The sequence below is a fragment of the Mytilus californianus genome, unplaced genomic scaffold (assembly GCF_021869535.1).
Source record: "Mytilus californianus isolate M0D057914Y unplaced genomic scaffold, xbMytCali1.0.p SCAF_15, whole genome shotgun sequence".
NCBI lineage: Eukaryota > Metazoa > Mollusca > Bivalvia > Mytilida > Mytilidae > Mytilus > Mytilus californianus.
This window is the reverse complement of record NW_026262637.1, coordinates 9,134,476-9,148,180: the sequence shown is the minus strand read 5'-3', so window position 1 is coordinate 9,148,180 and position 13,705 is coordinate 9,134,476. Positions and strand designations below refer to the sequence as shown.

The 13,705-nt window shown below is 33.9% G+C and overlaps 1 protein-coding gene across 1 annotated transcript in view; it reads right to left on the bottom strand.

Moving 5' to 3' along the window:
* LOC127725343 (RING finger protein 17-like) overlaps positions 1 to 13,705 on the bottom strand; it is a 69,935-nt gene that overhangs the window by 40,190 nt on the left and 16,040 nt on the right. Inside the window, exons 12-19 of the mRNA XM_052232274.1 lie at positions 11,665 to 11,736; positions 11,016 to 11,146; positions 7,302 to 7,388; positions 6,215 to 6,370; positions 5,772 to 5,916; positions 4,484 to 4,568; positions 3,263 to 3,485; positions 2,499 to 2,611 (exon numbers count right to left, since the gene is read on the bottom strand). Of these exons, the coding sequence (XP_052088234.1) occupies positions 2,499 to 2,611; positions 3,263 to 3,485; positions 4,484 to 4,568; positions 5,772 to 5,916; positions 6,215 to 6,370; positions 7,302 to 7,388; positions 11,016 to 11,146; positions 11,665 to 11,736 (1,012 nt within the window). The remainder of the gene's footprint in view (positions 1 to 2,498; positions 2,612 to 3,262; positions 3,486 to 4,483; positions 4,569 to 5,771; positions 5,917 to 6,214; positions 6,371 to 7,301; positions 7,389 to 11,015; positions 11,147 to 11,664; positions 11,737 to 13,705) is intronic.

Sequence of the window (13,705 nt, the reverse complement as noted above, 5' to 3'; positions counted from 1 at the left end):
CTTTAAAGATAGTTGTCTCATTGACAATCATATGATATCTTCTTATTTTCATATATACATTGTAAAATCATGTACCACATTGCATCAAAGCAATTATTAAATTTAAAGAAGTTCAATGAGTTATTAACATGTACTTGGTACTCCACATAAAATTGATTTATTCACGAGTTATTAACATGTACTTGGTATTCCACATAAAATTGATTTATTCATGAGTTATTAACATGTACTTGGTATTCCACATAAAATTGATTTATTCATGAGTTATTAACATGTACTTGCTATTCCACATAAAATTGATTTATTCATGAGTTATTAACATGTACTTGGTACTCCACATAAAATTGATTTATTCACGCGTTATTAACATGTACTTGGTATTCCACATGAAATTGATTTATTCACGCATTATTAACATGTACTTGGTATTCCACATAAAACTGATTTATTCACGAGTTATTAACATGTACTTGGTCTTCCACATAAAATTGATTTATTCATGAGTTATTAACATGTACTTGGTATTCCACATAAAATTTATTTATTCATGAGTTATTAACATGTACTTGGTATTCCACATAAAATTGATTTATTCATGAGTTATTAACATGTACTTGGTATTCCACATAAAACTGATTTATTCACGAGTTATTAACATGTACTTGGTCTTCCACATAAAATTGATTTATTCATGAGTTATTAACATATACTTGGTATTCTAAAATTAATTTATTCACAAGTTATTAACATGTACTTGGTATTCCACATAAAATTGATTTATTCATGAGTTATTAACATATACTTGGTATTCTAAAATTAATTTATTCACGAGTTATTAACATGTACTTGGTATTCCACATAAAATTGATTTATTCACGAGTTACACTTCATTCCTTAATTTTCCATTTACTGTGGAATTATTATTATTTGTGGATGACAAGTTTTTGTTTATTTCGTTGGTCAAGGTCAAACACAAATACAAGTGTTCAAAGAAAAAGAAACTTCTTGTATACAGAATCTGTCTAAATCCGTGAAATCAAACATCAACAAAAAAACGTTTGGTACCCATGAAAAGATGCAGGGTATATGTCAAGGAGACAGCAACAACATAATACAACTAATTAACTGTTATCACAGAGATATGTCTCGCCTTTTTGTAATTTTAATAATGCAAATGTTGAAATTAAAATTGCAATACTTTAACATGTAAGTAATGCAAATATTCAAAGTCGATGAACCATGACTGAAGGTACATGGCTAAACATGTACAATCTCCATGGAATGAGATGTGCCAATGCTAATACAACTGCATACCAAATACCATTGACTTATTATAAGTCGTTCCCTTTAAAAAAACCTAAACACAAACATTAACTTGTAAACTATGTAAAAGTTTCAAAGTCAATGAACCATGATCAGGGGTGGGGCTATATATTCTCCATGGAAACGATACTTGCAAATGCCAATAAATTTGCATACCAAATACCAATGACTTAACATTAGCAGTTCATCTTAAACTGATCTAATCATAAACTAATACATGTAAACTAAGCAAAAGTTTCAAAGTAAATAGACCATGACTGAGGGGGCGGGGCCAAATATTCTCCATGGAAATGAGATGTGCTAATGCTTATACAACTGAACACCAATTAACATTGGCCTACCACTAATGGTTCCCCTTGCACTGACCTAATCATAAACTAATACATGTAAACTTAGCAAAATTTTCAAAGTCTATAGACCATGACTAAGGGGGCGGAGCCAAATAATCTCCATGGAAATGAGATATGCCAATGCTTATACAACTGCATACCAAATATCATTGACCTACCACTAGTGGTTCCCCATAAATTGACCTAATCACAAACTAATACATGTTAACTATGAAAAGTTTCCAAGTCAATAGACCTTGACTGAGGGGGCGGGGCCAAATAATCTCCATGGTAATGAGATGTGCCAATGCTAATACAACTGCATACCAAATATCATTGACCTACCACTAGTGGTTCACCATGAACTAGACCTAATCACAAACTAATACATTGTTGACACTGCCGCCGCCGACACCGGAAACAGCATACCTATGTCTCGCTTTTTGACTCCGTCAAGGCGAGACAAAAATGCATAAAAGAAATAATGTTTTATAACAAAAAAATTTAAATTTATCACAAACTTCAGTATATGTTTTCAAAGTATGTAATACCAGTTTACAAAACTCTATCAATGAACAACTATTTCCTTTCAGTAACAAACTTGAAAATTGTTGCCTTGAATATCTAGTGTTCAAATGGGACTGAAAAATGTCTGCCTGGCTTTAATTTGTTTCTTTTGGAAACTATTTGTCTGGTTTACAAATACAATTCTTTGATTTATATACTGGCTAATTTGGTCCTTTTTAACAAACTATAAACTTTGGCTTGTCAAGTTCTTGGATTTTACACTCATGAATTAATAAGTATCAACTTCTTTCTCCACAGAATAACCTTTGATATTTTTACCTCTTGAACATAGAATGCTGATGGATCTCCAGCACAGGTAACTAACCCTGTAAATGTACAACCTCTGCTCTTTGGTTCTGGTTTAATAAATGTACGTCTCGTAGCAGTCTGACCTATAATTAAAAATGTCAAATCAATGATCAAATCATAGTTATAGCAGTCTGACCTATAATTAAAACAGTCAAATCAATGATCAAAACATAGTTATGTGGATCAATTCAAAATCAACTTCATTGTAAATGGATAATAACTATATACATCAGACTTCTTTAACAATTTCTATTTCCAGAAAGTTATTTAGAGCACTTTCAGTATATTTTTCAACGCTTCTCAGTAAACCTATGGTCAGGAGTGGCAACCACCATGTATTAGTGTTTGGTAGCTGAAGGGTATGGTTGCTTTGAACAAAATACAAATTGAATTACAATTGGATTAAATCTCAAACTTTTGATTCAATAGAATTGCCATTGGACCAGATCTCAAATTTTTGAACCCATAGAATTACAATTGGACCAAAGATAAAACTGTTGATCCAATAGAATTGCTGTTGGAACAAATCTTAAACTTTTGTTCCATAGAATTGCTATTGCACTAAATCTCAAACTTTTCATCCCATAGAATTTCCATTGGACCAAATCTCTAACCTTTGATTCCATATGCTCCAAAAGTTTACAGAAAATGAACAATAGTCTGTTTTCAATAAGAACAAGAATTCTAGCATTTGATGTTTATCTTGTTTGTTGTAACTTATATGCCATACTCACCTACAACATTGCCAGCATCTGGAGAGATAAATTTGGCCAATTCTAAGAATACAAGACTGTCTCTGACTGATATGGGTCTGTCATCTTTTATGTCTTCATTTGGTGGTTTACTAAGGTCAACATGTAGGACATTGTTGACTTCTCTCACTACCACTAGATTTAATGTGTGATTTTCTGTCATTTTAACAAATGTTGATATAGACTCTTCAGACCAGGCACCAGTCTAAAATAAATTATAGAGAGAAGTTTTTATTATATCTAGATCTCTATCTAAAAGCAATTACCATCTATGATTACAATTTCCCATTGATGAATATATAGAAATATTGGTGTCTTTTGGAGATAATGTACATGAAATGTTTTTAATAAAAGGAGCGGCCACCTCCAACATAAGCAACATACATAAATGTTATATATTTTAATGTGAAATCCTACTTCCCACTGTTGTTTATTTGTTGTGGTGATGCTTTCATAAACAGAATTTTATTTTCACCTGAGCCGTGACGAATCTATTATGATATTCTGATACAGACCTAGTAGATTTATTTTGACATAATTCTAAATACATGTAATTCAGAAACTTATATGTGTATTAGTAAGTTTAAATATGATTGCACTAACATATTAATCTCAATGTTAAAGAACATTTGTAATAATCTACCCATGCAATTGAGGTCACATCTTTTTGACATTGTTTTGAACAGTTTACATTGTGTTGTAGTTACTGATAACCATTCATGTGGCATAACAGTGATTTAAATAATGCAAGATTCTTCTAAGTCAGACATGTGTTGAATCACATCTCCATATAATAGTAGCAAAAATAGGCAAGATCAAGTATTGGTATTGAATCCAGAAATAAATCAGATGAAATATTAAAATAACAAGTGGCCAACTTAATGTTGTGAAGAAGAATCTGTGGGGGAATTCTGTCAAGCCCTTATCCAGAAGTTGCAGATTAACATAAGGTGTAACATGGACGATGCAAGATGACAGAAGATGTTGTAACAGCCTCCCTGTCAGACAACACAATAAAAACACTTTCAACGTTAATGTTATTATCAATCTTTATTACCAATACAACTTTGTAATTGTGGTCAAAAAAGAGTTAAATGATGTGCTTACCTCTATTAATACATCCACTGGTCAAGATATCGTAGATCATTGTTTTGAGTCAATAATATGACATTGTTAAAAACATTTTGTTATAATTTTACATACCTCATTAGCTGGTCTTATGTCATGAAGACAGCATTCTATCAATAACTCAGGTTGTTTAGAATGCTTTGGCTGTATAGTTCTTATTCTGTAATAAAATAAATGGAGAATGTGACCATGGGACACAGATGATACCCCCACTTGCATATAATGTTAACGCCACCCAAAATCGGACTTGATCTGGGTTTCGTTGTTATAAGCATTGTGTATAAGTTTCATAACATTTGATTGAGGCAAACCTAAGTAAGAGAACAGAAACGACAGATTTAGCAATTTTTCCAGTCATAAAGGGGCATAACTCAAGAACGGTAAAAGTGACGCCACCCAATTTCAAACTTGATCTGTGTTTTGAGGTAATAAGCATTGTGTATAAGTTTCATAACATTTGGTTGAGACAAACTAAAGTTAAGAAACGTAAACAAAAAATTCAGCAATTTTTTGGTTTATAAAGGAGCACAATTCCTGAACAGTAAAAGTGACGCCACGCAATTTCGAACTTGATCTGTGTTTTGTGGTAATAAGCATTGTGTATAAGTTTTATAACATTTGGTTGAGGCAAAAAATAGTTAGAGAACGGAAACCAATTTTGGGGACTTATGCGACGGATGGACGGGATGGACAAGGGTAACACTTAATACCCCCTTCACCTATTGGCGGAGCATAAAAAAAAGTCTTCAGTGTTAAGAAATAAATGAAATTGGAATACAGCATACCTGCACAATTTCAAGTTTAAGCAAAGAGTCTTGAGAAATCTTTATAACTGCCAGCCATGACTGAAATTTTGACATGAATAAAACAACCAAGTAACCATCTAAATTCCTGTCGGATTATGAAAGTAACAGCTAATTTTGCATACGTGCTATTTTTGTTATATAACTCAACAGTACTGAAAATGTGTCTTAATAATATAGAACTGATGTAGTACCTCAAAAATATTGCACTTTTTAAGTATCATAATTTTACAGGACTAGATTTGTACTACAAATTTGAAGTACTAGTTTTGTACCTCTGTAAGTAGTACTATGAAGTTACAAAATGATACAGTACTTCTTTCTTATTTCAATTGTCTGGGAATTCCCATAATCTATATAAAGAGCTTTTACAATATTGTTTGTGTTAGTGTTTCCTCCTTCAGTAACATCCCTTACTCTAGCTCTATACACTATTCATCTTACCTATCCAATGGGATTTTCTGTGAATTCCCATAATAAATAACTAATACAATTTTGTTGGGTTAGTGTTTCCTTTAGGAACATCCCTTACTCTAGCTCTATACCACTGTTCATCTTACCTATCCAATGGGACTTTCTGTGAATTCCCGTAATCTATATAAAGAACTTCTACAAATGTGTTTTTGTTAGTGTTTCCTTCAGTTACGTCCCTTACTCTGGCTCTATACCACTGTTCATCTTTGAATTTGGATAATACCATGTCGCCTGCAAATCAATTTCACAAATTGTTTTAAATTGAAATATTTTTACCAAGTTAAGATAGAATAGAGAATGGAAACTGGGAATATTTTAGAGACTCTTAAGACAATAAATGAATTCTTGTAATGGTTTAATGATAAAAGATGTTGGGCAAGCTACTGTATCATAAAGCAAGAAAGTTACTTGAAAAGATAAATGTCCAAAATCATTGATTTTTGTAGCCTTGACTATACTAAACAATTGATACAAAAACTCAAAACTATAACTGAGGTTTAATTGAGAATAAATGGCATCTAATACTCACCTCTGGCCAGCTTTTTGGGTATAGGTGCCACAGGACTCCGGGCATAGGAATTGATGGCTCTAGACAATTTTTTCAGAGTACTCTGATCTGAACATTTCTGTACCATAAATAGACATGGATTTCTAACATGAGTGACAATTACTGGTGTTGATGACCCTGAAATTTGTTAAGTAGAATATCTCACTGTAATTTGTGCCATTACTCCCAAAATTAACATATGTGTCAAGTAAGATTTTCTTGATATTTTTGTAAGTCCAGGGTCTATAAGTCTGCTAAAAGTCTATCAACCAAAATAAAAGGCAAACTCAATCTGACAACAAGTCATCATTATACACTGATGTATCAAACATAGTTTTGACAGGACGATATCTGGACAAGTTTTCTCTTTTCCTCACTATGTCAATCAGGTATTTGTTCCTTTCCATGCTTGAAAGGACAATATCAATATCATATGTTATGAACAATATGTAGATAAATATAGATTCTATAGTGTGATACGATATTTATCCACTCGAGACAGTTAAATTTTCAAATTTAAAACGCGAGGCTCGATGAGCGTTTTAAATATTTATTAAAATTTAACTGTCGAGAGTGGATAAATATCGTATTACACGAGATTTGGTGGTGGAATCTGTTTCTCTAATGATTTTCAAACAATATGCAGGCAAACTTATTCCTTCTTTTTGCATGATCTGCAAAAAGATGTGTTCTTTCTATGTGACGTCATCAGGCATGGTCGCCTTTTTTCATGCCGTCACAATAAGAAATTCAGAGGAAAGCAAGAAAATTCGACGTCATAATCAGATTTTAACCAATGAAGAACTGAGATCAAACGAACCACACGTTGATTAATTTTTTTTTATACAATGGGTGCAGAAGGGGATAAATTGACGAAGAATTAGAGAAAGGTATTTATATCATTCTTCCTAGGACAATTCCATCTACCTCTATCTTTCTTTGATGTGATCATATTTATATGAAAAGTACGATCCATCTTTCTGAGTAAAAACTGACTTTCTTTTTTAAAGGTAATATTTAGATGAGATAATTTCATCCTTTGATGGGAGAATACATAAAAAGTGTTTACCTCTGATCTTCTCCTTTGATGGAATAATATCAAGGTCAGGGGTCATACTCCTGGTACTTCCTTGAGAATTATCTACAGATTGTTCTCCTAAAACAGTAAAAGGTCATAAGTTAAGCAGGTTCTTAATAAAAATTTAAACTCTATTATCAATATTTCAGAGATTATTTTCTATACTATATTTATACAATTTTAAATGTTACAATATGCATATGGACCATCAGTTTGGTAAGACTGTAATAAAGATTTTAAAGTTACGAACTTATACTATATTTGGTGCAAGCTATTAGCCTTGCTCTGATTAGAAGAATTGTAGGACAGTTAAACTCACATACTTTATAACTGTGTGACAGAATTTTTGCACCAAGTTGAAATGGCAAAAAAAAGTGAATAAACCCCCACGAAAATTTAATACACATAACTAGGCATTGTAACAAGAAATTACATAAGCAAACAGTAATCATAAGAGATTATTTTTAAATAAGCAAGATAATTCATTACATTTCTTACTGCATATTAATCAGCTAAAGTAACAAAACATCCAAATGTAGTTTCTAATAAGAATATATTATGAACAAGAATGTGTCCATAGTACACGGATGCCCTGCTCGCACTATCATTTTCCATGTTCAGTGGACCATGAAGTTGGGGTCAAAACTCTAATTTGGCATTAAAATTAGAAAGATCATATCATAGGGAACATGTGTACTAAGTTTCAAGTTGATTGGGCTTCAACTTCATCAAAAATTACCTTGACCAAAAACTTTAACCTGAGGTGGGACAGACGGACGAATGGATGGACGAACTAACGAACGAACGGACAAAGGAACGAAACACCAGATGCACAGACCAAAAAACATAATGCCCCTCTACTATCGTAGGTGGGGTATAACAAGGTCACTTAGAATCAGATTGCTTCTGGTGGCCATGCTTTTCGTCTGATCAGAATCTCCAATTCAACAATTTGTAGAGGACCTTTCATGTATAAATCCTGCAATCAATACTTACAACTGGGCAAGTGGATTTAGAGAAGATGATAACTTAATTTCCATAGGGTTTCAGTAGGAATTCTGTGCCACCTACACCACTATGTTTGCCACCAATGCTATAAGATGATCTTTTGTAAATGGTTTTGAAATCATCAATACCCTTAAGTTTCAAATAATTTGCTCTCTATATGGATTAAGGGATTTTTTAACACATGCAAATCAGAATCAAATATTACCTCTGCCAGCAAATGCCTTTAATGCAATCAGAATGAAATGTGGAATATTTCTTAATGTGATTTCAAACATTATTCCAGTAAAGTTTGGTTAAAATTGGTGATGTATTTTCAAGATGATGAAAATATGGTTCTCCATAGGGTTTCTAATGAGATGCCACCAATGTCATCATGTTAGCCACCCAATCAATATCAAGTGGTACTGTTTGCAGATTTGAAAAAAAGGTCAATGTGAAAAATATACCTCGAGTCAAAACTTTTGCAATAACATCCTCCAACCCTCTAGAAACAAACACCTACAAATCATACCTTAGTTGTACATACCCTCTACAATAGCATCCTCCAACCCTCTAGAAACAAACACTGACAAATCACACCTTAGTTGTACATACCCTCTACAATAGCATCCTCCAACCCTCTAGAAACAAACACTGACAAATCACACCTTAGTTGTACATACCCTCTACAATAACATCCTCCAACCCTCTAGAAAGAAACACTGACAAATCACACCTTAGTTGTACATACCCTCTACAATAACATCCTCCAAACCTCTAGAAACAAACATTGACAAATCACACCTTAGTTGAACATACCCTCTACAATAACATCCTCCAACCCTCTAGAAACAAAACACTGACAAATCACACCTTAGTTGTACATACCCTCTACAATAACATCCTCCAACCCTCTAGAAAGAAACACTGACAAATCACACCTTAGTCATACATACCCTCTACAATAACATCCTCAGATACTCTGGATACCACATTGACTGAATCAGTGGGTACATTAGTCATACATACCCTCTACAATAACATCCTCAGATACTCTGGATACCACATTGACTGAATCAGTGGGTACATTAGTCATACATACCCTCTACAATAACATCATCAGATACCACACTGACTGAATCAGTGGGTACATAAGTCATACATACCCTCTACAATAACAACCACTGATACCACACTGACTGAATCAGTGGGTACATAAGTCATACATACCCTCTACAATAACATACACTGATACTCTGGATACCACACTGACTGAATCAGTGGGTACATTATTCATACATACATTCTACAATAACATCCTCAGATACCACACTGACTGAATCAGTGGGTACATAAGTCATACATACCCTCTACAATAACATACACTGATACTCTGGATACCACACTGACTGAATCAGTGGGTACATTATTCATACATACATTCTACAATAACATCCTCAGATACCACACTGACTGAATCAGTGGGTACATAAGTCATACATACCCTCTACAATAACAACCACTGATACTCTGGATACCACATTGACTGAATCAGTGTGTACATTAGTCATACATACCCTCTACAATAACATCCTCAGATACCACACTGACTGAATCAGTGGGTACATAAGTCATACATACCCTCTACAATAACATCCTCTGATACTCTGGTTACCACACTGACTGAATCACTGTGTACATTAGTCATACATACCCTCTACAATAATATCCTCAGATACCACACTGACTGAATCAGTGGGTACATTAGTCATACATACCCTCTACAATAACATCCTCTGATACTCTGGTTTCCACACTGACTGAATCACTGTGTACCTTAGTCATACATACCCTCTACAATAACATCCTCTGATATTCTGGATACCACACTGACTGAATCACTGTGTACATTAGTCATACATACCCTCTACAATAATATCCTCAGATACCACACTGACTGAATCAGTGGGTACATTAGTCATACATACCCTCTACAATAACATCCTCTGATACTCTGGTTACCACACTGACTGAATCACTGTGTACCTTAGTCATACATACCCTCTACAATAACATCCTCTGATATTCTGGATACCACACTGACTGAATCACTGTGTACATTAGTCATACATACCCTCTACAATAACATCCTCTGATACTCTGGATACCACACTGACTGAATCAGTGGGTACATTAGTCATACATACCCTCTACAATAACATCCTCTGATATTCTGAATACCACACTGACTGAATCACTGTGTACATTAGTCATACATACCCTCTACAATAACATCCTCTGATACTTTGGATACCACACTGACTGAATCAGTGGGTACATTAGTCATACATACCCTCTACAATAACATCCTCTGATACTCTGGATACCACACTGACTGAATCAGTGGGTACATTAGTCATACATACCCTCTACAATAACATCCTCTGATATTCTGGATACCACACTGACTGAATCAGTGGGTACATTAGTCATACATACCCTCTACAATAACATCCTCTGATACTCTGGATACCACACTGACTGAATCAGTGGGTACATTAGTCATACATACCCTCTACAATAACATCCTCTGATATTCTGGATACCACACTGACTGAATCACTGTGTACATTAGTCATACATACCCTCTACAATAACATCCTCTAATACTCTTGATACCACACTGACAGAATCAGTGGGTACATTAGTCATACATACCCTCTACAATAACATCTTCTGATACTCTGGATACCACACTGACTGAATCAGAAGGTGTCTGAGTACCAGTACTATCTGTATCATCAAACACAAGACATTCAGGCTTATCTGACAGAGTAAAACAGGCAGCTCTGAAAAAAATACAGATCAGGTTTAATCAAATGTATATATAGATGTCTTAATTAATTAATGCTAAATGTAAAATAGTTTTTGTCAATTAAAAGTTTCTTAAAATAACACCATATATTGGCTCCCTTTTACACAATTTTCTAGCAGTTTTCCTAGCTTTGAACGGTAAGTATCTACCCTATATCTAACAGATTTAATTTGAACTCCAAGCTGTTTTGATTCCTGTGCCAATGATGAGTCTTATAATGAAACATGTGTCTGGTGTAACAAATTATAAACCTGGTATCTTTTATGTTTTTTTAAAAACTTGGTCAATGCCACTGCTAAGTTGATATTTCGTACTCGATGGTACATGTATAACCAGTCCAAACATTTTTGATTTTCAATGCTCTTCAACTTCATATTTCATTTGGCACTCCAAAATGTTTTGATTCAAGCCTTACTGATAAGCAAATATCCCTCCCAACTACCTGGAATCAATTTGACTGTTAGAGCTAAAATAAACTTTTGACTGACTTACTTTGAAGGGACTGTACCAGTGATGAGACCATGTCCAATAATTTCTTCCATCAGTTTGTGATCTTTTTCAAATCTACAACAAATATTAAGGGAAAATCTAATTAAAATGAAGTAACACATAAAAGTTGCAAACAACATGACCATGTGATGACAGATTCTTCTTTTCATATTCTTCAATTTGTAAATAACAAGTAATTTTTCATATTGTTTTTCTTGCATTAAATGTACAGAGTTTCAATTCACTGAAGTGTTGGTGCCAATACGAGACATATCAACACTGTGCATTGATCTATAGACACCAATAACAATCGCTCCTTCTAACCTGTGAGCCATTTAATAAATGGAATGGATAACTAATTTACTTTAGATTGCATGGAAGTGATACCTTTCTTGATTCAGCTGCAGATGGACAGTCTGGTATATACATATTAATTTAGAAGTATCTTCAAATGGCATTTTGGTTCTTGATACTGGCTCCATCAGCTCGTCCTTGTGGGTCTGCTTGATATTCTTGCAGATGGAGTCAGTATCAAAAACAACAAGAGTGCACACGCTGAAATGTTTCGCCTTCTTTACTAACCATTGATTTTATGTTGATAGTCCTAAATACAAAGCTTTACTACAAGTAACACATAAAACTTAACATGATCCAAAAAAATGAGGTCAAGGTCAGATAAACCAAACATAGTTGACCTATTGCTTATTGTTTCTAAGATACAGTCTTAAACAAGAAAACTTAACATTGACCAATGAACCATGAAAATGAGGTCAAGGTCAGATGAACCATGCCAGACAGACATGTACACCTTACAATCAATTTAGGCATTAAATATAGTTGACCTATTGCTTATAGTATCTAAGAAACAAACTTAACCATGAAAACTTAACATTGACCAATGAACCATGAAAATGAGGTCAAGGTCAGATGATACCTGCCAGACAGACATATACACCTTACAATCCTTCCATACATCAAATATAGTTGATCTATTGCTTATAGTTGAAGAAAAACTGACCATACACAAAAACTTAACACTGAGAAATGAACCGTGAAAATGAGGTCAAGGTCAAATAAAACCTGTGAGACTGACATGTACATCATAAAATATTTCCATACACCATTTATAGTTGACCTATTGCATATAGTATTAGAAAACAAGAGGCTCTCAAGAGCCTGAATCGCTCACCTGTATTTAAGAGGAGAAGACTTTTAAATGTTAGCAAACTTGATGAACAAATTGTGTAAAATTGTCTTTAAAAGGCAATAACTCCTTAAGGGGTCAATTGACAATTTTGGTCATATTAACTTTTTTGTAGATCTTACTTTGCTGAACATTATTGCTGCTTACAGTTTACATATATCTATAGTAATATTCAAAATAATAACAAAAAACTGCAAAATTTTGTTAAAACTACCAATTCGGTGGCAGCAACCCAACAAAGGGTTGTTCGATTCGTCTGAAAATTTCAGAGCTGATAGATCTTGACCAATTGAACAATTTTACCACATGGCAGATTTGTCGATGGATCAAAACTTCGGATACAATTTATAAACTAGATACCATCAGGAACATTTAGTTAAAGTTTGAAGGTATTTGGCCCAGTAGTTTCAGAGGAGAAGATTTTTGAAATAGTTTACGACGACAGACAACGACGACAGAGACAGACGATGACAGACGCCAACTAATGGCATAAGCTCACATGGGGCCCTTTGGGCCCCGGTGAGCTAAAAAGACCAAAACTCAAAAACTTAACTTTGACCACTGAACCATGAAAATGAGGTCAAGGTAAGATGACACCTACCAGTTGGACATGTACACCTTACAATCATTCCATATACCAAATATAGTAGACCTACTGCTTATAGTATCTGATATATGGACTTGACCACGAAAACTTAACCTTGTTCACTGATCCATGAAATGAGGACGAGGTCAAATGAAAATTGTCTGACGGGCATGAGGACCTTGCAAGGTACACACATACTAAATATAGTTATCCTATTACTCATAATAAGAAATTAACATTACAAAAAATGTTGA